Source organism: Myiozetetes cayanensis, unplaced genomic scaffold (assembly GCF_022539395.1).
Source record: "Myiozetetes cayanensis isolate MyiCay16 unplaced genomic scaffold, myiCay2020 scf24, whole genome shotgun sequence".
NCBI classification, from domain to species: Eukaryota; Metazoa; Chordata; class Aves; order Passeriformes; family Tyrannidae; genus Myiozetetes; species Myiozetetes cayanensis.
Window position 1 is genome coordinate 7,194,942 of NW_026087456.1, and position 22,843 is coordinate 7,217,784.

At 40.0% G+C, this 22,843-nt stretch overlaps 1 protein-coding gene across 3 annotated transcripts in view; it reads left to right on the top strand.

Moving 5' to 3' along the window:
* SEC24D (SEC24 homolog D, COPII coat complex component) overlaps window positions 1-22,843 on the top strand; it is a 45,909-nt gene that overhangs the window by 9,787 nt on the left and 13,279 nt on the right. For all 3 annotated transcript variants that reach the window (XM_050320724.1, XM_050320723.1, XM_050320722.1), the window contains exons 7-10: window positions 1,779-1,890; window positions 3,075-3,202; window positions 18,842-18,980; window positions 20,449-20,564. In XM_050320724.1, the coding sequence (XP_050176681.1) occupies window positions 1,779-1,890; window positions 3,075-3,202; window positions 18,842-18,980; window positions 20,449-20,564 (495 nt within the window). The remainder of the gene's footprint in view (window positions 1-1,778; window positions 1,891-3,074; window positions 3,203-18,841; window positions 18,981-20,448; window positions 20,565-22,843) is intronic.

A 22,843-nucleotide genomic window follows, 5' to 3' on the forward strand; every position in this document is an offset into this window, starting at 1 on the left:
TTTATCTACCATGGGACATACTCATGACTCCAAATACTTTACTAGGAGCTCTCAAATACTTTACTCTCTCTTAATGTGGCAATGAGGAGTACTGAAGGGTTACTTGAATTCACTACAAGAATCTCCCACATCTGCTGAGGCAGGTTTGCTGCACAGGAAAAACATTCTTGCCAAAACCTGACCCTGTCTTGTAGTGAACAGCGTTGCTTCCTTAAATAGGGGTATTCTTTTGTAAAAGACTTGGCTTATCCGGTGATGGTTTTGATGTAAACCCCCCAGAATTTTTGAAAAACACTTGTTAGTCATCCCTTAGGGGTTAATGTAACAACTGCAGTTGCCTCTGTTAAAGGCAATTTTCAAGTTAAATGTAACTGAAAACCATGGTGTAAAAAAAAACCCTAAAGTGAGTGTCTGTATAAACAACAAATGCCCTCAAGTCAGTCATTCCTAGTGTTTCAGTGTGGTGCTTTTTACATTGGAAGGATAAAATGGTCTTGTCTAAGTTAAAAAAAAAAAGGGAGGGGGAGAAGGAGATCTGGCATGAAAACATGGGCCGATGTCTTGTTTCAATTCTGCATGTAGCATAAACAGCCTTGACTATGACAGCAGTGTTAAAGTAGGTTAAAAGGGTTGGTTAAGCAGCACAGAGAGGATCGAAATGACATGTTTAAAAGAAACACGATCTGGGTCAACGTCTGTAAAGGGCAAAAAGCTAATTCAGAATGAGGAATGAGTGTGGCCATGTGTATTTCTGTTGTTATATTTACATTATATACTTAGAGTAGTGTTGCCAGATAAATTTACTTCTTATCTGTAGCCATTGTTGATTTATATTTCTCTTACATATGTTAGAGGTTGATATGTGCTCTGACAACATTTATGAAAACTAGCATCTGGGCTTTGTCAACAGTTATTTCCAAGAACAATGATATATTTAGGTCAGTTAACTGCAGAATACTGTGGTACGCTGATCCTTTGCAGAGCTAAGTCTGAAAGTGGTTTGCTTTCTTCAGCCAGTGGTCCTTTTTAGAGCAGAACCTTTTTCCTTCATATGCAGGAGTTAGCTATAAGAATACATGCCAAGGAGGGCAGGGAAAAATAATTAAAGAGAAGATCTAATAAGCTCTCTGAAGAATGTCTTGTGTATTTAAATTGCAGTACACAAACTTTATTGGAGGGAAAAAAAAGTTACAGGCCCCAGACTATTTCCAGTGTGTTAGGAAATACCTCTTGGACATTGATCAATAGACTCTATGCAAGTAATTTTGTTTTTCTTCTCTGTTTGCTTTCCAGGAGAGGCTTCTGAACTTCCCTAGCTATTATTAGAAGTTCATGTGCAGTGTAAAGATACAATTCCATAAGATACTGGCAGCAGTGGCAAAACCAGTTTCAGAAATTCCCTGTCTCATTCCTCTTGCCTCTCACAGCTGTTTGGCTGCACTCTAAACAAGGTTGTGAGGGAAGAGGAGGAATAATGGTATCATCCTTGGATCTGATTTCTGGTGTGGAACAAAATACAGCTTTTTATAACTTTGGTTATATCCTGAAAAGTATCAGACTTAAACATGAGTTTAAACATGAGGGGTTGTGCAGAAGAAAGAAGGAAAGGAATTTGAGCAGTAAAGCCAGCTGTACTGAGAATTTTTGACATGATATGGTAAATACTCCAAGCGAGGCTTCATCCAGAGTGTCACTTGGTGCAGATGTTAGCCTGTTTGTGAATGGAGCTGAATGCATGGCTTACCTTTCTCATCCTGTTCTTGTTTCTTGTTCATCAGATCCAAGTAATTGAAAGTGATAAAGCTGCCAGGGGAGGGCAGGTCTATGCTACAAACACCAGAGGACAGGTTCCTCCTCTCGTCACCACCGACTGCATAATCCAAGACCAAGGTAACTGTCTTTACTGATTTGGGAATCTTTCTAGATGAAATCGAATACAATTGAAAAAAAACAAACCACAAAGTTGAATTCTTGCACCTTACATCTTCTGTACCTTTGCTGGCCTTTAAACTTTCCAAAGTGTTACATTTCAAGTTGAAAATCCTTTTTGTATTCTTCTGAAGTTGTAGAAGATGGACACTAGAAGAAACAGTGAACCTTGACTCTAGCACTGTTATATTTTAAGATACAAATTTTAAAAAGTTATCTTCAAGCAACAGGAGCAGTGTGCAAGCTGTCTAGTTGACTTACACTGGCCAAAGGAAAAATGTATCTGCCTTTGCCTCTGCCTAGAGCCTGGAAGTACAGTCTTGCACGTGTTGTTCTTGACAGCAGACTCGGTATTTTAATACAGGTTAAACCGATGGTATTACTCAGCCCAGCAGTAATTTATCAGTGCTGGGATAAATGTATAAAATGTACAAACACATCAAGATTTTTTTGGCATTGTCTGAGAATGGGATAATGCAGTTCTGATGATCCAGGAAATTCCTTTCAAGAAACTGAGCAGAGCTGCTGCTTGATAGTTCAAGAGGGAGCACGAGCAGGCTGATTTCTGAGCTCGTGTCTCCTTGCAGTGCTCATCTGTAGTGCACAGCACAGTCTCTCACTGAGGGGCCTGGGCTAAGTGTGCCTCTCAAAGTGGTGTGGTGACTTCAGCACACTGTATTTTGCAGTATAAATGAGCATGGTGATTTTAACACAAATACACTTGTTTTGAATCACAACTAACTCATTAAAGCAGTCCTAACAGTTGGTGTGTCTGCCTCATTCCTTTATATAAAGTGCTGATATTGGGGGGGATATAATACATATTTTTTTTAAGATCTAAGGTATGATAGGTTTCAAACTAATCTCTCTTGTCACAAATAATTGTGGGGTTATTCTTGACATGTTTAAATCTCTGCTTCAAACTCAAACAGCAAGGAAAAATATAACCAGAGGGAAGGATGATGGGCTGGCATATAAAGAGGAGAGGTGGGCAAAAAGCCTGCATGAGAGGGGAAAAAAGAATGTATTTAATATAACACACACTTGTTGCTTGATGATGTTATTTTGATTGTTCTGCTCTGTGTTGGGGTGGGTGGGTGGGTTCCTTCTCCCAGCCCTTCACTGTGCTGTGTTGGGTGTTGCAGGCCACGCCAGCCCTCGCTATATCCGGTGTACCACCTACTGCTTCCCACTGACTTCAGATATGGCCAAGCAGACCCGCATTCCACTGGCAGCTGTCATCCAGCCTTTTGCTAATGTCCCACCAAATGAGGTAAGGGCTACCTGAATATCAGACCTATGTGATTTTGTCTCCTAAATATTGCAGACTTGTTCTTCTCTCATCAGGTTGGGGTGAGGGGTTTTACCTCAGACTGTGAACTGGTAAGACCATAGAGAGATGGCAGAAGACTATGGGTCATGATGCAATTTAAAGGGATAAAAATTTCATTTGGAGGAGGTATAGGAGTGATGAGTCTGTAATCTGAACCACATCTGTTCCCACAACTATCTTCAGTTTATGCCAGCTTTGTTAGTTGCTTGCTCTGCTGGAGCTCTGTAGGTGTGGGCAAAGACATTAGAAAATGAGTAGGACTCCAACTGTATCAAAGTAATTTTAAGATGTGGAGAGTTGGATTCAAAGAACGACATTTTTCCACTGAGTTCTTTGCAAAATAATTTAATTGCACAGCAGACCAAGATAATTGCATTTTCTACTTGGATGAGCTGAGTCACAGAAAGAAGACAAATGTAACCACCCATTTTTGGCACTCATTTGGATGCATTACCTAGTCAGTTCCTTTTCTTACATGGCCATCTCTAATGGCCTTTGATATTCTAAACATACCCTTAGTTCTTCTGCAAAGTATTTCTGCAGGGTGGCAATATTCTGGGGTCTTAAGACAATTACCTGGGTTTGCTGGCACCCCCAAAGTGTTTTATCAATGCATTTCACTGCATCATCTGTGGGATCATCTTTCTTGTTTGTCAACTTCTGCTGCTTCTGTTGCACAGCTTCTGAATTCTGCAAGGTCTGGCAGAAGGCATTTCCTTTGTGTCCTACACTGATTTACTGGGAAAAAAATGAGGGATTTCATGAAGCTGTAGTACATGATTGCATCTTCCAGAACTCCTCCAGAATGCATGCACAGAAAAGCTTAATTAAAATTGCTAAGACCTTCAGTGCTTGGTTTTGCAGGCTTTGATTTTTCTCTAACTTTGTTTTATTACTTGTAAATTCTTAGTGTTTTGGGGTTTTTTTAAATATATGTTGGAAAAAAGCAGATGTTCTTTATCAGGATGGATAACTTCCAATGCAACAGATCTCTGTAGTTTGAATTAAGAGTATTATTTTAGCATGGAAGTCTGTAGTTATCTTCTCTGTGGTCCCTAGGGAAATAGGATGTATTACTCACAGTACTGCAGATACAGAGTCTCACCATTTGTCTGCTAGACAGCAACTTTGGGTTTCATTCCAGTTCTGGAGGGGAATGTGCAGACTTGGCTTGTTGCCCCCTGCATTTTCTCCTAGATGAAACTCCTGCTGTTGCTTCTCCACCCCTCCACTTTATCAGCCAACCTTTACTCTTTACCACCCTTTATCCCAGTTTCTGTGCCCAGGTGGCACTTACCAAGTCCACTTTGGTGTTGGCTCTTTTTTTGTTCATCTTTCACTTGGAGTCTGCCTCTAGTCCTTTATGTCCCTTGTCTCTGCATTGTGTTTGGACAGGGTGAACAATGAGCTTCTAAAATCTGACTCTCTCCTGCATACATAAATTAGCAGGACATCCAAACGCTTGTGCTTGGCCAAGTTCAGGGGGGTTTTCCTGGAGTTGGCAAAAAGATGTGCTCGGTGACCCACCCCTTCTGAAGTGTCAGTGCTCACAAGCTGTTGGAAAGGTCAGTGGGGCTCATTAATCTGTAAAGAGCAGTGTGTTTTTCCCTAGCCCTTTTCTTGCAGGAGGCTAAGAAAGCTCTGAAAAATGTCTCTCAAAATTGGCAAAAGCCCAGTGTGGAAAATTTTAGTCAGAACAATTATAGCTTGGTAAAGTTATAAGAATTAAGGAGACAGAGTAAGAAGCACTGGGCAGCCTTAGCTGAGGCAGTTTTTCCAAGGCTTGCCTGTGCCCTTTGTCTTCACTACAGCTGCCAAAATAAGATCTTGCTTTTAAGTTCTTCTAATAAAAGTGGTCTTCCATATGGGATTTATAACTACTTTAATTCTGAAAAGCCACTTAATTTGAAAGAACTGGGCTTTTTATAGAGGTAAAAGACATTCAGGGGCTTACTTGTGCTTCTGAACTTCCTAGTATGGTATGTTCTACCTGAAACTAGTGACTGCAAGGCACAGAATGTTCTTTGTTTCAGAATATCTACAAAAGTACCTTTTAACAATGTCTACAGGTGATGCTCATCATGTTACAGAGCTACAAAGTAGAAATCTGATTTCTTTATTTCTTGATAAACAGTATATTGTACATTATCTTAAAATAATGTGTTATTTTCTTCTTGCCTTTTTTTGCACAGTTTCCCTTTATTCATGTTGGTTGCAACTTCAGCTGCAGATATGTCTTGTTTTTTGCTATTTCTGACATACTCAATGTCAGAATTTCAGTTCTGTTTCTTTTCAGAGAGGAGGAAGAAAAGCAATGGCTACAAGGGTTTAGTGAACCATGGGTGGGAAATGGCCACAACTGCTTTGTGCAGCTGGTGAGATGGGTGGGAACAGCTGAGACACTGACCCATCTCACTTGAACTGGGAGGACTTGAGCAGGACTTCAGCAGACATAATCCATTATGATGCATGTTACACACTGTGCCTTCTGGGTTGCTAAAGCCATACTGAACAAGCTCTGAGCTAGTGGGGTCATCCAAGTGACAGATTTATGAGTGTTCTATAAATACAATTGATCATCACTTAGAGATGAGGATGAATCAAGAGTAGTATATAAAATACATTTGAATTTTCAGTGATCTGTTGCCACAGATTCATGTCTGCATGTATTTTATTTTTTATTTATACCATTACTGTACTAAGGTAGAAACAAAGAAGAAACCTTACCTTGTTCCCATTTCCCAGTAATATGAAGACTGACTTTTTGGCTTTGTATGTAGCATTTGTTGTATCCAGGTGACCTAAATAATACCAAAACTGCAGATCCATGCTATTATCCATGCTTTGGTCGATACTGTGTAGTCTGAACTGCAGAAAAAAATTTAGATAAAAAAAAAAAAAGAGAGAAAAATAGCTGGCTATTGACACTGATAAAATGAGATTTGTACATGAGGGGGAGAGCACAGCAGCATTTAGCAGCATTTTCTTCTGTCAATTAGATACTGTTTATTTGACTGTGTTCACATTTTACTCTGAAGAATCAATAGTGCTCCAGCTGACAGAGGCTGGAACACTTCCTGAAGTTTTGGAATTAATGGCTGTAATGATTTTTTTTTTTTTAATAAGCTGTCAATTGCATTCATAGTAACAGTGGTCAACTGGAAATTGAACTCTGAGGATTTACTTCTATTGCCTAAAAACATGGGAGGGATGGACATAAAAGATTCTGGGAGCTTTCAAATAGGAGTTTTAGGTCAGTGACTTTGAAGAACCAAACCGGAAAAGGTAGTTTGGGATTTCAGCAAGTCTAAAAGGCAGATTTAAGTACCTTAGTCACTGTGGGTTCTTTTCACCCTGTAACTGGGACATCAACCATGTGGAATGTCTGCACACAGGGACTGGTGTCCTGTCTCCAAAAGTGAAGTGTGAATATTAGCATACAAAGTGATTTGATTTTTTTTTTTTTTTAAACTAAAATCTGAGAACTGAGAGATACACAGATTTTAACATGGACATCTGAAGAGGTGTAGACCAGATATCTCTGTTTTTAATAAAGAATGGGTTACAAATTGTCTCTGGGAGAAAATAACACAAAGTAAAATCATCGTACAAACATAAGGGTGGTAAATGAAAGATCTTATGCATGTCTTCGAATAAGTGTAATGTGTTTGGGGAGAACCCCAAGACAAGGAGGGTTTGTCCCTGCTGTGAGATAAAATAAATTCAAAATGTCAGAAATGTAGTGGAATGAAAAGATGAAGATGCTGTTGCTTTATATCCTGCTGAAAACTCTTCAGGCAGCTGAGACGTGATGGAGTAATAATGTGTCTGAGAAGTGTGGCAGCTTCTAGAAGTGTGGTGGATTTCTTAAAATGACATTCTGAAATTGAGGGGACACAAGACCAACATAAGTGAATGCAAGGGAAGACAAAAAAATACACTTGTCCAAGTAGGCTGTAGTATCAGCCTTCACATCAAGTTGTGGTTAAAAGAGTAAGAAAGTTCTAATGCTGCTAAGATGCAGAATTGTAACCTGGTAACACTGCACAATGAAAACATGACAGAAAAACCAGTGTCAAAATTCAGATATTAACTGAAGAAAAGGTCACAAATGAGGCTCTAATTCAGAGATGTTTAATTACACGTGAGAGTGAATTTAAGATGTAAGTGGTGACCATTAATTACAGATGCCTGTAGGGTTGTGTTCGGATCCCAAGAACAGGTAAGCTACCAGTACTTGGCATGTGGGCACCGAGCTTCAGAAGACCAAGTGAAAGGGATTTATTCAGGAAATCCCTCAGGTTGGAAGTTAGAGGGGCAAAATCCATGGAGACCGTGCAGTTTGCTGCAAAAAACCTGAGCCAATCTAGAAAATTCTAAAGTAGTGAATATTACCCATGCACTATATATCATTGGAAACAAAGGCTGTTAAAACATTCATGCCTTACCTCCCCTGCCCAGTGTCTTGACAGCACTAGGCATTTCAGAATCTTATCTTTACCAAGTCCTAATGTATTATTTCTCAACAATAACAGTCCATTTTCACTCTCCTGATTTGGATGATCTATGGAAAGTATTTGTTTGTTATAGATTGAGAGTACAGTATCATTGTTTGACAGAACTTATTTTTAGTCCACCAGTGCTTTAGCAACAGTCTATAAAAATAAACCAGCTCTCACAGTTATCATCATAGACCAAGCCCTACATGAATTTGTTTTGGAGATGTATGAATGTTTCCAGACCCCGAATAAACCATGTGATCTTGATTTAACATTTAATACTACTTGCTAAAAAGAAGTTAGTTAAAAGAGTATTTCACGTTGTAAAATCAAATATAAACAACTCCAAATAATTATCTCTAGCTTGAAATATTTAAATATCTAAACTGCCGCCTTCTTTACTCCTTCGTAGTTTTGTCATTGTTCTCTGCCGTGTTCTTTCCTACTTATTTGAATCTATTTTTTTTGAAATAGTTGTTGTTGGTAATCTAATATTTCACTTTTCAGTTAATTAACTACTTCTCAGAAATGCTGTTGTTCCTGAGCTAAAAGCTGTTGAACCTTTTCAGAGTAGTGAACTTTGAGGAGGAGCAGTGCAGCTGAGCTGCTTGGAAGGCCCTGGTTTTTACAGGGATGATAATATGGTTTCCTAGATAGAGTTGCATGGTTAGCAGCAGCTGCAAATTGACTGAGGTGAATAACTAGCATGTGATGCAATGCTATAAGTGTCTTTTTTTGTGTCAGGAACAGAGTCAAGTGACTTTGTGAATTTTCTTTTGGATCCCCCCTATCTCCTTCTTTGGTTTTAACTAAGACATTCATACATTGTATGCAGACTTAGGGAAATCCCTACCTCCTGCAACCCACCTTGGGCTTGCTGGGACTCAGGTTCTGCTGTCCCTGTTCTGTAGCCAGTGAGAAGGCTGAGCAGGTTGTAGCCTTAGTTTGAAGCACATGTTTATATAGACACATGCATTTATTAGCAGTTATGTGCAGTTATCGTTTGAGGAGGGCGAGAAATGCTTACGAAATGATTCCAACATCTTACTGGTGACTCCTTTCTATTAGGAATGTGTTAAAAAGCTCACACTGGAGAACAGATCCTTGAGGTGCTTGCTGATAACATCTTCCAACTGTAAAAAGCCATCATTTGAATTTTACCCTTTGATTTCTGACTGTTATTTCATTACTTATTCACAGGAGCCTGTTATCCTATATAACAGGAGAGCTTAGGTAATTTAAGGGCTTTTGCTTAGGGATTCTATCAGAAGACTCTTTTTTCAAAAGGATTATATGAACTTGGTCATGCTCATTGCCATGGTGGCCAACTCTGTCAAGAGTTCAGTAGATCTCTGTCATGACATGCCTTCACAAAAGCCACATCAGCTCTTCCTCTGCATATCCTATTTATCTGTGTGCCTGTTTACCTTCTCTTCCATTGCAGTATCTGCCTGTTTGCCTTCTGTGGAGGTAAGACTTGCTGGTCTGTAGCTCTGGGATCACCCAGAATTTCTTTTTCCATTACTGCCTTTCTTCCTTTTGGGCACTGCAGCTAAGTTAAGTAATTGGTTTTATGAACAGCTCAGCAGTTTCACTCTGAGTTTGTTTAGAAAGTAAAACTGTCCATACTACCTGCAAGCTTTTTAAAACTATCCAATGATGATAGTTTTTAAGGAAATTTTTTGAAGAGAAGTTTCTGAAAGAGTGACTGGTGACAGGTCTGTCCTGCTCTCTGTATTGATTGTGTTGCATGTTCTGGTCTCTGGATTGTCCAAGATCCAGCAGAGAATGATTTTGTCCATGTCTTTGGGGCACACTGTCAAAGTCCTCTGTGCTGGTCCACAGTGAGAGTAGCAGCCCTGCACATGTGACACACCTTCACGCGTGTTGCTGTATATCACAGTGGTAAATGGGAACCTAAGCACACACACATCTTGCAGTTACTAAAATAAAACAACTTCCAAAGCATCCTTGTTGGTGTCCTCATTTGGGAGAGAGCTGTGAGGCTTCAGGCTCGTAGCTCTGAGTCTACCTGGAGTATGGAGCAGGATGGGTATTTGACAATCTTTGTTTCTCAGGCAATGCTATTTTACTTTAATTTCTCAACTAGCTGGTGCCAGATTCATGTCTGGGGGTTTTGTTTAGCTCCCCTGTGGTGTCAGACTGCCATCCGTGGGATGGAGAGCCCAGAACTCTCAAGCATCTCCAGGTGCTCACCCAGAAAGTCTTATGCCACCCTGAAGGCCAGGGCCTGTAAGCTTGCTTTCACAATGCCTAATTTAGAGGTGCCCAAATCCTGAATTAGATGAGGCTTTCTTTATGGAGTGTGCCTGTGCTAGTCTGCATTTGGTAGTAAATAATTTGGAATTGGATTGCTTCCCAAGACCTCATCATGGAGCAGAAAGATTTTTGTTGCCTTGTTGGAATGAACGTTCAGAGCCAGGTTTAGCAATGGCTTTTGCAGCAGAGCTCTTCCTAATTGAAGTAAATTTTCTGAGTTACTTTTTTCTGCCTTTTTGGTTTTAATGTACTTTGAAAAATAGTCCTACAATGTACCCTCTAAAATACTTGTACAGTATGTTGGTCCATGCACCACTGTTGGTATGGTAAGGATGTAATTCTGAAAGAGATGAGGACAGTGACTTGAAAATCTGATATTTATATAAACCTTATTCATATTGTAATCAAAATTCCTGACTAATTTTATACAAATTTGAAGTTTAGACTGTGAAATGCCTTTTTAAGGATGTTGTAATTGGTTTGTGCTAAGTTGGATACTCTGACTGTCCTGTAGAACTGTAGCAGAAGAAGAACCTGACTATGCAACAGTACATAGAGAAGGAAAAAAGTAAAAGTGACAGTTATATGCACTTAGCTGGCCAACAATATTGACAATTTGTTTTGCCAACAAAGGTGACACTCAAGCACAAAATTACTTTGCCTATTGCTCTCTAACTGCAAAGGGCTGCTTGAATGGCCTTTGCCATTCTGTGTGTGTGTTGTCCTCTGCAGACTGCACTCCTTAGGTGTGGTTGGTCTCATCTTGGCCACTGGCCTAAGCTGATTGTTGCAACAGCAGTAAATGAAATATTGTGAGACTGTACAAGCTCTAACCTTAAGCTGTCAGAGATGTTACTCAGTTACCTTGGAAACTTCACAGTCAGAACACGCTCGTATTTAGGAGCGAATTTAGGACTTCAGGAGGAAAGGTTTATGTTTCGCTCTTTAAACTTGACTTGTTACTGTGTTTTCAGTTTACACATATTTTACTTATCCATGCATATTACTGCAAGGTTGTGTGTTGGATGCCACCATGTAAAGTGTGTTACTACATTACAGCTACAAACCCATGCTTGCCAAGCAGAGGCACAGATGACATCAGCCCTAGAGTGAGGATCGGATCAGGTCTGTGTGTCCTTAGCTCAGGTCAGCCAAGCTCCACACAGCCACTCCCTCACTCTCCCACCAGTGGGGTCAGGGAGAGAATCAGAAGGCTGACAGCTGGAAAACTTTGTGAGACAAAGTTTATTAGCAAAAGCAAAACCCACGCATGTTATCAAAGCAAAACAAGGAATGAATTCCTGCTTCCCATGGTGTTCAGGTTGTACCCACTGTACCCACTGCTGGCAGCTGTTCAGCCATCTCCAGGAGGCAGAACCCCATCATGCGTAACAGTGATGGGAAGAAAATCCCATCATTCCAAATGCCTCCCACTTTATATCCTGAGCATGATGTCACATGGTCTGGAATGTCCCTTTGGTCAGTTGGGGTCACCTGTCCCAACTGTGTCTCCTCCCAAACTCCCAGGCACCCCCAGTGTCCTCCCCAGCAGAAAAGCTTTCTGCTCTGTGTGATCCCTGCCCAGCAATAACAAAAACATCTCTCTATCATCAACCCTGTGTGCAGTGCAGATCTAAAGCACAGCCCCACAGCAGCCCCAGTGAGAAAGGTCACTGTGCCCCAGCCAAACCAGCACACCTCATAACTCAGTTCCACACTGCCTCTTACTTGGGACGTTCAGCTGCAGCTCAGTGGGAATAAAAGAGAAGAGGGTAGTTGCATGCAAATATTCTTGATGGTTGATGGTTCTGGAGTCTGCTTGAAGCGTGCCAGCTACCATAGTAGCAGAAGCATCCAGGGAAGAGAGACTCAGAGCAGGAACATCCCTATCTGATGTGGTATTTGTGAAGTAACAGTTTCTTACTGACCTTCAAAACTAACATTGAAAAAAGAATTTGACTTTTATAAAGGGCATTAAACCCATCCCAGGTCTCCGTGCTACAGAGGTGAAGTTATTCAGTGCTGTTTTGCTGTTTTTTGTTCACATCACAAAAGGTCTTCTGGTATTTTCCAAGTGCTCCTGTGGCAATCAGCTCTAGTTGGCTTGGGAATGCAGCAGGGCATTTTAACCATGCCCAGTTCCCTCTGATTTCAGTGGAAATAAATTAATTAGCCTTAGAGGACGTGTTTACTAATGAACAGTGTCCAAGAAAGCCTGCAGATAGGCAGAACTATTTTATTCATCTCCAATTAAAACACTCTTAAATGTTTCTATGCTTTTTTTTCTAATTAAAGTTTCTTTCTTTAATATATTTAGCTGTGCAAGAATAGGAGCAAGACAGTTGCTGTTGTGAAAGTTCTCAGGAATGCAAACATGAGTAGACAGTTTAAAAATTCACAGTAACACCTCAAAAGAGAAACAGCTCTAGGTTTTCGAGAAGGAAGGAAACTCTGCACTCATTAGACTTTCATGCATGATCCTAAGTCAGCAATTGCTTTTCTCTCCTATGAAAAATGTTATATATTGTGTATTTGTGCACACATCTGTCTATCCACCTATATATGTATGTGCATAAAAAGTTAAAAAGACCCCATATATTTGATCTCCAAAGTTGATAAAAGCCCAGCAGGTGAGAATGGACCTGAAATCCAAAGTGGGGTTTTGTTTCTGTGCTTGCTAAAAAGTTGTGAATAACATTAATAATGTTCTTCTGATTCAGAATTTCATCTGGGAGAAGTGTTGCTTCTGAGGTCACTACACTACATTTGAATTTATGCATAAATTTAAGTATTTGTTCTCTAAACCCTGAGCTGTGTATTCCATGAGTGCTCTTTATTGCCTGTGCTAAGGATGTTCTAGAGCATGTTAGAAATGGTCACAGCTTTGTTTGCATTAGGTCATGTTTGGCCTTCTAAAACACAGTGGATATCCCAATGTGCCCATTATCTTTGTGTGGTACAGGCTGTGCCTGTGTTCTGAACTGTGCTGTCAGGTTTATCATTTACTTAGCATTCTTCAAAAATGCACGAGAGGATAAACTTACCTTGATATGACCATACAGTAAGGGACTGGGCCTGTCATGAAGTCAGTAGTAATAGTATTTACTGCCCAAATTCAGTCTGCTATTTTGAAGATCCTCTAGAGTTCTCCTCCAGTGATTTGCAAAAAATAAAAATGATGCCAGCATGAGGTGTCTTTTAGAGTTTACTTCTTTAAAACAAGCCAGACAGAGAACTGAAAAATTGAACTTCTGATTTTAATGTGAAAGTCGTGTGATCAGGGAAGCCTGGACTACCTCCCTTGTAATTATTCCTTACAGTTTCTGTAGGGAAGCTTTCTAAAACTTGCCTGCCTTATTTTACAATGGTTTTACAGCCAGTATGAGAATCTTACCTCAAAATCTCAGGCAAGGACTGTGGTGCTGGACTATCCGTGACACTGGTATGTGGTAAGTGGAGCTGTGGATCGGTTCAGGCATGAACCTCAGTCCTGCCATGTGGTTTAACACGTGACCTATCGCCCTCAGGGGTGGGGAGCAGACACCCTGAGAGTGACAGTGCTGTGCTGGGAAAGTTTGGTCTGCCTCTGAAACCTTCCCTTGTTCTCCTCCTGTGTCTGGGCCTCTGCACCAGCTCCTCTCTTGCTGGGCTGAGGCAGGTCTTGCTGGAGATCTGATGGTTTAAAGTGCTAACAGTTTGGAAGGCTGTTGTTCAGCACCATTTCTCGATTATCCAATTTCACGGTCCTGCTTATATCACCAGTTAATCCTGGCTGCTGACCTTCACTTGAGATACAGCATGTCCTACATCCAAGTAACAGTCAGCACTACAGGGCTGAGAGGTGCTGGAGAGCTCGGACTTGTTAACACTTGGTATTCCCGCTCTGGGATCATGACCAGGAGAACTTGTGGTGCCTCTCTCAAGCACTGAGTGAACTTTTTCCTTTTTCCACACCCCCCTCCCTTCTGTTACCCATATGATATGGAAATTCAGAGGAACTAGCTAATTTTGGTGTTTCTTTACATCAAAATTTTATCATTATTGCATTCATTTACCCCCCTCCTCAAACTTTTAAAAATCCTTCTCATGTTGAATAGAGTAGCTTGGATTTACACTCTTCACGCTGCCAACTCTATTCAATTAATTACAATATTCCTCTTAAACAGGGAATGCTGAGTGAGGATTTCAAGGATAGTCTGAGGTATGATCCACTGAAATCAGTAACTAGTTTTCTGTTTATTTTACTACGCCCTGGATCATATCCCATGTGCAGTGTCCACTTGCAGTTCCTCTGCCCTGCCATGGCATGTTTTGCAGTGCTGTGTGTGCGGGTCCATGTTCAGCCTGGGTCTGGAGGGGTTTTGAGCAAGGAGGTTTGAATAAGCTTTTTGCAATTTTATGTGGTCTGTAAAAACCAGGATAGAGCCAAGAGATCATGTGGCTGATGCTTTAGCCATGCTGCAGTCTTGCAAGCAAACAGGGAAATACAGATGGAAAAGGACTGTGTTATGGAAAGTACTTGAACCTGCTGTGAACCTTGCAGAGGAGATAGTCCAAATTGGCTCGAGTCATCAGCTGAGAGGGCTCATCATGTTCAACATCTGGAAACCAGGAATAGGCAAAACAATTTCTGCCTTTGGAGGGAATGGCTTCTGATAAAAGACAGTGGGAATATCACAAAGGGAAATGCTTTCTTGACATTTTAATGCGAATCAGTAAAGCAAGTCAGAACCAAGGGATTATTTGTAGACTGGTTAATCTTTCTCGAAAGCAATCTATGATGATAGAATAAAAGAAAACAAACCCCTTCAACAGTGCTAGGAAACAGAGACACTTGGGTTCATGACCTAGTTTCTTTCCAAAAACATCAGTGTTACAGTTCAAAATTCTCTCTGATTATTCAGAGTTTTTCCTCATCTTTTTACTGTACTAATTAAACACAACAGAATTGTTTCCCTCTGAGATAATTTGCATTTGAAAAGGCAACTTGTCTCATGTAACGTGCAATGTTACGTAGCAGAGAGTGACGCTCCATGTTTTCCAGTGGTAATATTCTTCAAAAGAATATGGAGCTGTTGGCAAGTTCCTCCTTTGGGCATGAGTAAAGGTGTGGTAGGGACACCAATCTGTTTGTTTTGTTGTGTCAAAAATGGCTCATTTTCTTCAGTATTTGCATGTGCCTTTCTTGTCCTCCAGAGGATCTCTCTCTTAGGATTCTTCTCTTTAGAATGCCTTTCCAGAGATGTGCCATGATGATCTTGAGCTTCATCACAGTCCCTTACTCCTACACTTAAAGTTTCCAGCTGTGACCCTGCTGATACTTTGCAGGCATCACAGGAAACCCTCAGGAGTGTGTCAGTACTTCAATTTTATAGCAAGCAATAGTAATTCAGCTTTCTCAGACTTGAAAGTGCAGGTTACAGTCCCTTTGGAAATTTTTATGGATGTGTTTCATCTTGGAGCTGTGCCATCAAAGTCTATCTATTGCTTTGTGATACTGTTCTGACTCCTGAGAGAAGTTCTTGCTGAAATATTTCCAAAATAAAACTCCTGCTATCACAACTCTATTTGGGGTTAAGTTATGGTTTATCAGATCAGCTTTCAGGGCTTGCACTTCAGGGGGGCCTCAAGGTTCCATGGAAGAGAAAGTCTGTGCAGGTCTTTTACAGCATTTTCCATCTCTGCTGCCCAATCCTCCTTTGCTGTAACCTGAAATTACAGTGTTCTTCCTCCCAGCACAACTGACTCGTTGTGCCCCTCTACTCTCCCAGCTTACAGAACAGGAATCCCTTTTGTGTGTTCAGATTTAGACCAGCAAGTATTTGTTTAGTCACTGGTTTTGAGAAATATTTACATTTAATAGTGCTGAAATGCCAACAATCAATACCCAAGTGTTCCTTTTTGTGAGGTCCATGTCTGTTCTCTCTTTGGTGGTCAAAGGTTTCTGAAGAGATGGGGGGGAGAGAAGAACACAAGTCCACAAGTCTTGCAAATGTCCACATAGTTGTGGTAGAGATCTCACTCGATTCACTTCTCAGTGGTAGAGATGTAAGAGAGGAAAGAGAATGCTGATACTTTACAGGTAGAAAGGGAAAAAACCAAGGACTATTGCATTTGCCTAAAAAACCAAAACCGGTTGAAAACAAAATGAAAAAAGGTATTTTTGAGTTTTTTCTCATTCCCCTGCTCCTGTGATTTTGCCACTGACTTCCATGGGACCATAAAGAGATCCCTCTGCTGCTTCTTCTGGTGTACAGTGACATCTACAGAGTGGAGCACAGCACACAACACTTGCCCAGTTAGTGCCACATCTCTCTTTTGACTGTTTTGCTACTATGTATCATTAGTTTAAACTCATGATTTCTTGCATTTTAATGCATGTACAGAATTACTTGTCTTTGTACATTCCCACAGAAGCCTACCCTTTTTTTTCTTGTAAGTTATTTTACCCTGACAGAAATTACTTTGACGTTTGGAAATGCAGTTTACACAGCCTAGCAGAAATTCCTTTCTCTTGATGGGTAAACTGTCCAATTCTACAGTGAAATGCACTGAAAGATTTCACCGGTTTTGAAATAGATTTTCTTTCACAACTGTGTTTTTTTCATCAAGAAGTGGGGTTTTGGTGCTTTTGGTCAGTGCTTATCCTGAAATTATCACAGAAAGCTTTATCATTAGATGTGTTCATTATTGAGGTAATGTTTTACATTATTTGAAGAAATACATAATACCTTTTACTTAAGTAGAATTGTTGTAAATATAATTCTTTACTTTTAGCTTGTTAATAATAAATACTCATACTTTTTTTCAATTCAGTCTCTTTTTGTCTGCATAAACCTTCTCTCAACTGATAGTAATTGTATGGGGGGTGTAAAAGTAAATTGAGCCAGGCAAAACCATGACAAATACTAAGGTGTAAATTCCATTTAATTAATTAATAAATCAGTAAGGGTACACATAGAGCTTTTTTGCAGAATTTTTCTTTGTTAGACAAAATCCTTAATTCTGCCTCATACATTTTTGCTTGGTTTACTTTGTAGATTTTTTTTTCTTATTTTTTTTTTGTCTTTAAAACGTAATTTATTAGGTATGTGTAAGAATGTAGACACCTGGGCTCTGATCTTCATGGCATTTATTTTTTTATTGTTCTTGTTCATGCTTTTTCTGCAAAGGTCTTAATTGTGGTATTTCAAAATATAAACATTTGGGAGTAATTTTTCTTAGCTCTTGGATAACATTAAATACATCAAACCAAGGTTTAAAATTACTGAATCAACGTGTATAAATATATCAGGAGTTGGGTTAGTCTTGTTTTTATCCTTACCAGGTCAGATACTCTAATAATATTAACTGCAAACCAGATCCAGGTCTCATTAAACTAATAGAGCAGAATGATAATCAGAAAATTGCCAAGTAATGAACAAAGCCCAGAACTTTTAAACCTTATTAAGCGATTGTGGCTGATGAGCAGGGTTTATAGCCAAGGCTTTCATGTCTGAAAAATGACCCTCAGAGTTTGCCAGCTGGCATTATGGGTTAATTTGGGGCAAACTCAATTTTCATAGAGGAAAGAACACAAAGTAAAATAATATCTCAGTGGAGCAGAAGGGAGCACTTAAACCCATGTAGTAAAATGCACTCGTATGTAGAAAATCCTTGGCAAAAGGCATTAAACCCTTTGGAGAAATAAATGGGTAAAATAGTTCCTGTAAAGTATAAACAAACTATAAAATCTATGTAAGTAGTTAATGCTAGAAGACAGGAGTGATTTTCTAGGTGTCCAAAGACTCTTTTGCCCCAATAAAAGATAACATGTATAATAGATGAAATATATCCATTCCTCAAGAAGAGACAGAATAATTTTTAAAAAAGTGTGATGTTTTAGCATTAAAAGGCATTGTCAGCATTTTTCTTCTTCTAGGCATCTGTTCTGTGTCCAAACTCTAGACATTTCTTAAGCTTATGGTCAGAGATTTTTAGTTGGGATTGAAAGGAGTAAGAAAGAAAAATAAAAACCATAGTTTCCCAAATAATGGAGCAAACTTCCATTTTTGTAGTGGCTTCGGGTCTGACTTTTCTAACATTAAGAATAATCACAGGAATCTTTCAGTGGCTGCAGTTATTGGGGAGAGGGGCATCTGGCAAATGTCTGCCATTAGCTGTGGGGTTTGGCAGGGGCTCTGAGTGAGCGCGGTCAGTGTCATTAAACTGCCAACTGCTTGAGGTGCTCGCCTTGTTTGCTGGATGTACTTGCCTTCAGTAAATATTAGTATTTGTCCTAAATCTCCTGCTCCAGCTGGTGCCCCTGACATCATTTAAACATGAGTGTAGCATGTGACGTGGCAGTGGGGGCGGGGGGCAGCATTTAGGACAAAATATGAGCAGGTTCCTTTGCAAATATCCATTTGCAATAGATGAGCAACAGTAGATTTCTTCAGGTAAAGCTGAGTCTGACAGAGAAGGCAAAAAGACCTGACTTAGTGAGCTGTAAAAATTACCCTTTGCTGGAAAAAGTCAGCCTAGAGCCCTAAACTTCCAATGCTTTCAAAACTTTGTAGGCCTTTGGTCTGAATCCTTCTCTTTTTCTGATAAATATCAGAATACAGCCCGTGAACTTGTACATTTAGCCCCTGGGGAGATCCCTGGCATTGAGCCAACCCTACCACAGATTTTAGGTGAACACTGAATGATGAATGATCTCTTAATCAGTGATCTCCAACAAGAGTTAAATCTGACTTAATTCTTTCTAGCTCAGTCTGGTTTCAAGTTTGCATTGCCCTCTCTGTACCTCTTCTTGTAGACACCCCTTTATCTCGTCAACCATGGGGAGACTGGACCGATCCGATGCAACCGGTGCAAAGCTTACATGTGTCCCTTCATGCAGTTCATTGAAGGTGGGAGAAGATACCAGTGTGGATTTTGTAACTGTGTAAATGATGGTAAGTGGTGTTTTTCTGATCTGTGATTCATGCAAATTCCATAACACTATAAAGAAACTGTATCGCTACAATGATTTTCTTGCTGACTTGCTGAGAAAATAGTTTAGGGAGATGCAGTAACTAGGCTTATTTCACAAATACAGAGAAACATTTGTTCAGTATGATTTAAAAAAACCCCAACAAACATGTATGGAAATTAATGCTGACTCATGAAGTCCAGTCTGGTATGATCAAAACTTTATTTTAGAATTTATGTCAGCCTAGGAAACAAAGCTGCTCATGTTAACTGTTTCTGTGTGGAAAAAATTAATTTCTTTAGGAAATGTAAATGTCTTGAAAGCAGCAGATATATAGAACCATGTTAGCCTTGTCCTGTCCATGACTGTGGTTGCAATGGTTAACTAAGCCATTAATCTTACTGTGACAAGTGTTGGTGTTCACAGAAGATACCATGCCATATTTGTTCAAGTGTGCTGCATGTGACTCATAACTGTTCTTGTGCTCTTGGCTAAATCCCAAACCTTTGCCAGAACTAGCCTTTCTAGACATTTGTATCAAGTTGGATTTGCTCAGCTGGATCACAGGGGATAGTGCTTTCCCTAATACAGTCATCTTTTCAACTCTGAAACGTGAACCTTGACAGACTCGCTCCAGCCGCTCTTCTGCCTCGAGCTCTAATGTTTGGGCAAGCGTAGCAGATAATAAATTTCATAGTTTGTTAACTCTCATAAAGGGAAATATAAATGCACTGGGAACACTTTAAGAGAGACATTTAAGTTGCAGTGTCATTTTAAATCATGCTTTGTATTACTACAGTGTCTTTTATCCAGATCAGAAAGCAGTTATAGGAAAAAAAACTTTGATGAGGACTCAAAATGGCGAAGAAACAAGGTTGATATTCCACTCACAAACTTGCACTTTTACAGGCAAAAATGTGAAAAATAAGCATTCTGACTATGTATTCATTGAGGAACAAGGAGCTAAAACCCAGAGGTGACTCTTCCCCGGAGTGCCTCTAAGCCTTAGACTGGCTCTGTTAAACTGTTGGTGGCAAACCAACTTGATTTCCTACTTTTTACCTGTAGCTGCAGAAGGTTCACAGTATAATGGACCTGATGCCCTTGTACACTAGGCCAGGGCTGTGATTTGAATTAATCTGAATTAATCCCTAAGTCTGTATCCTGAGGGAAACAGGCTCCTGCCTGTGGAAATGACCTGGGTCAGTCTGACAGCTCCAAAAGGAACTGGCATTACCAGGATGTCATGGAGTTTTGTATGGTTGGGTTTTTTTAAGCCACTGTGGAAAAGAAAACCCATTGCAACCTGGAGAAGTGTTTAAACTCTTCCCTTGATCAGAAAAAGAGGAGCCTACCTTAGTACATCACATCCGCTGAAAGAATTTGTTGTGTTGTTCCCCTCCTTTCCAAATTGTCAATGTTTCTTCCCTGGTTCTTTTGTTGGCTTGTAGTCCCTTCATTCTTCTTTCAACACCTGGACCACATGGGCCGACGGATAGACCACTACGAAAGGCCTGAGCTGTCCCTGGGATCTTACGAATATGTTGCTACTTTGGACTATTGCAGAGTGAGTATTTCCAGTCTGCAAACTACTGTTATGTCAAGGCAAACAAGCTCCTTTATAAATGCACTTGTAAGGTGAGTGTCAGAGTCCAGGAACATTCTAGAAAATGTCGATACACGTGGAGAATGTAATGTTTTGTTCTTTTGTGCTGCAGAGTGTGAGACAAGCCAGTAATAATAACAAACAGCACAGCAAAGTCGTGGATCACCAGTCTTTAACAGGGCATTCATTTGCTACTACCTGGTGTGTTGCATTGTTTAGGGGATATACTGGAGATTCTGATGAATTGTTGCATTTTAGATGTATGTCTTCTATGGATTCTGAAGACAGACGCACACATAAATTGCCTTCCCAATATTGAAAACCTTAGCAAGGGAATTTGACCTTGTAATCTTTTCCTGGCAAGAGTAGTTTTGGTGTTCTTACCAGTAAGTTACAATGGAATGAGTTCTCTCCCCTAATATTGATGCACTAAAGGACTCAGTCCAAAACCCACTCAAGTCTCTGTAAATATTTGTAGTTGGTTTTATTAGAGAACTGAATTTGATAGTTCTGGACTCATAAATTACTTAATCTTTTCAAACTTTAGCTCATTTTACAAAACTGCAAGTGTGATTTAATCTGACCACAGTACGGACATATTTTTGTGTTCTTACTGAAATCAGGCAGAATTTTCTCCCTGGGAGTGGAGTTGAGATCATGGTAAGGGTTAGGAAAGGCAACTGGGCCCTACGAAGTCTTGAAGTAGCTACCAGTAACTTCCTCAGACCATCAGATTATTGCTGGTATGAAAAAAATGGACTGTTTTAATTCTACTTTTTGACTAGGGCACTGCTCCAAATCCAGTGTAATCCCTGAGATAACCTATAAAGATTAGATTGAAACCTGGGTTAAACCACAGAACAGAAGAGAATTGTGGTGGGGAGGCGTTATGGAAACAGTGTGGGATGCTCAGTGTGCATCCAGTGTAGCTCCATCAAATTCTGAAACCTCCTGTGTGCTGAATGGCTCTGTGCCATTTCCACAGTTGTTCTCTGCTAGCGTGTTGCAAAGACCCATCCACAGACTTACTGGAATGTTAAAAAAATGAAATCTCTTATGGAATTAACAGTCACACTGGAAATGCCAAGTCATTAAATGTTACAGAAGTTAACATTATTTTATAATTCACTTTTCATCTGGCTCCGAGTTGTAGAGGTTTAAATCTTTTATAAATCCAATTCAAGACCAAAACTGAGAAGTCATTTCCTTTTGTGCTTATCAAATGACAAGGTTGAACAACCACAGAAAATGTTAACAAATCCCAGCTGGTTTGCATTATCGCACTCCTGCTTAGCGGATGTGCCGAGAGCACGAGCCCTCGTTTCTGCCATATATTTGTCAGAAATTAGGCAGAGATTCTTTATGAATGGTGATCTGATACAAGAGTTTGGAAGCAATGTTTGGTGCAGTTTCTGAAACTTTAGGATTCAAGTCAGCAGAACGGCTTTGAAAAATACTGCCTGGTTTCAGTTCCTGGGAATTAATCCTGATTTACATGAATCAAATGAGTGCGATCAAGGGTATAATGTTTAGTTTAGTTTAAAGTGTGCCAGGGACTAAGGGTAAGTCATAATTCAAGGGTTAGATGAATTTTTCTTAGATGGAGTTTTCTGAGATTTACTTTAACAAGTATAATTTGCTTAAGTAGTCAGAACTCTGTATGAAGGCAGTGAAACAGTCTAATGAAAAAGCTGTCCTGAATTTGACACCAAGTAATGATGACCACTGCCCTCTTCATGGGAACTAGGAAAACTCATTTTAGGCACTGTGATGATTACTGTTGCTCTGTTCACTTCATGTGATCTCCCTAGGTACATCTCTAAGCACTCCTTTTTTTTTAAACAAAACCCCTTCCTCTTACTCTTTCTTACTTACAGAAACCTGTGTCAGTAGTGTGTGCACTGACACTGCGGACAAGAGGAACTCCCAAAGGAATCCATACCAGCCCCATCCCCATATGCTGTGTGTGCAGCAGTTACATACATGGAATGTTCCACTCTTGTGCTTTGATTGTCTTACAGAAATCAGCTTATTCCTGAAAGCACAGTTTGCTCTCCAGAGTATGTTGGAGTGTGAGACAGCAAGGCAGAGACAGGATGCAGAAATTCACCACTGAGTGCTGCTGAGAACTGAGATGTTTTAATTCTGGTTCAGTCCCTAAGGTGTACTTTCTGTTTCCAGATTGGTTAGAAATCCCTTAAGCAACTGTTAGAGGAAAAATGCTAACAAAAGCTGAATTT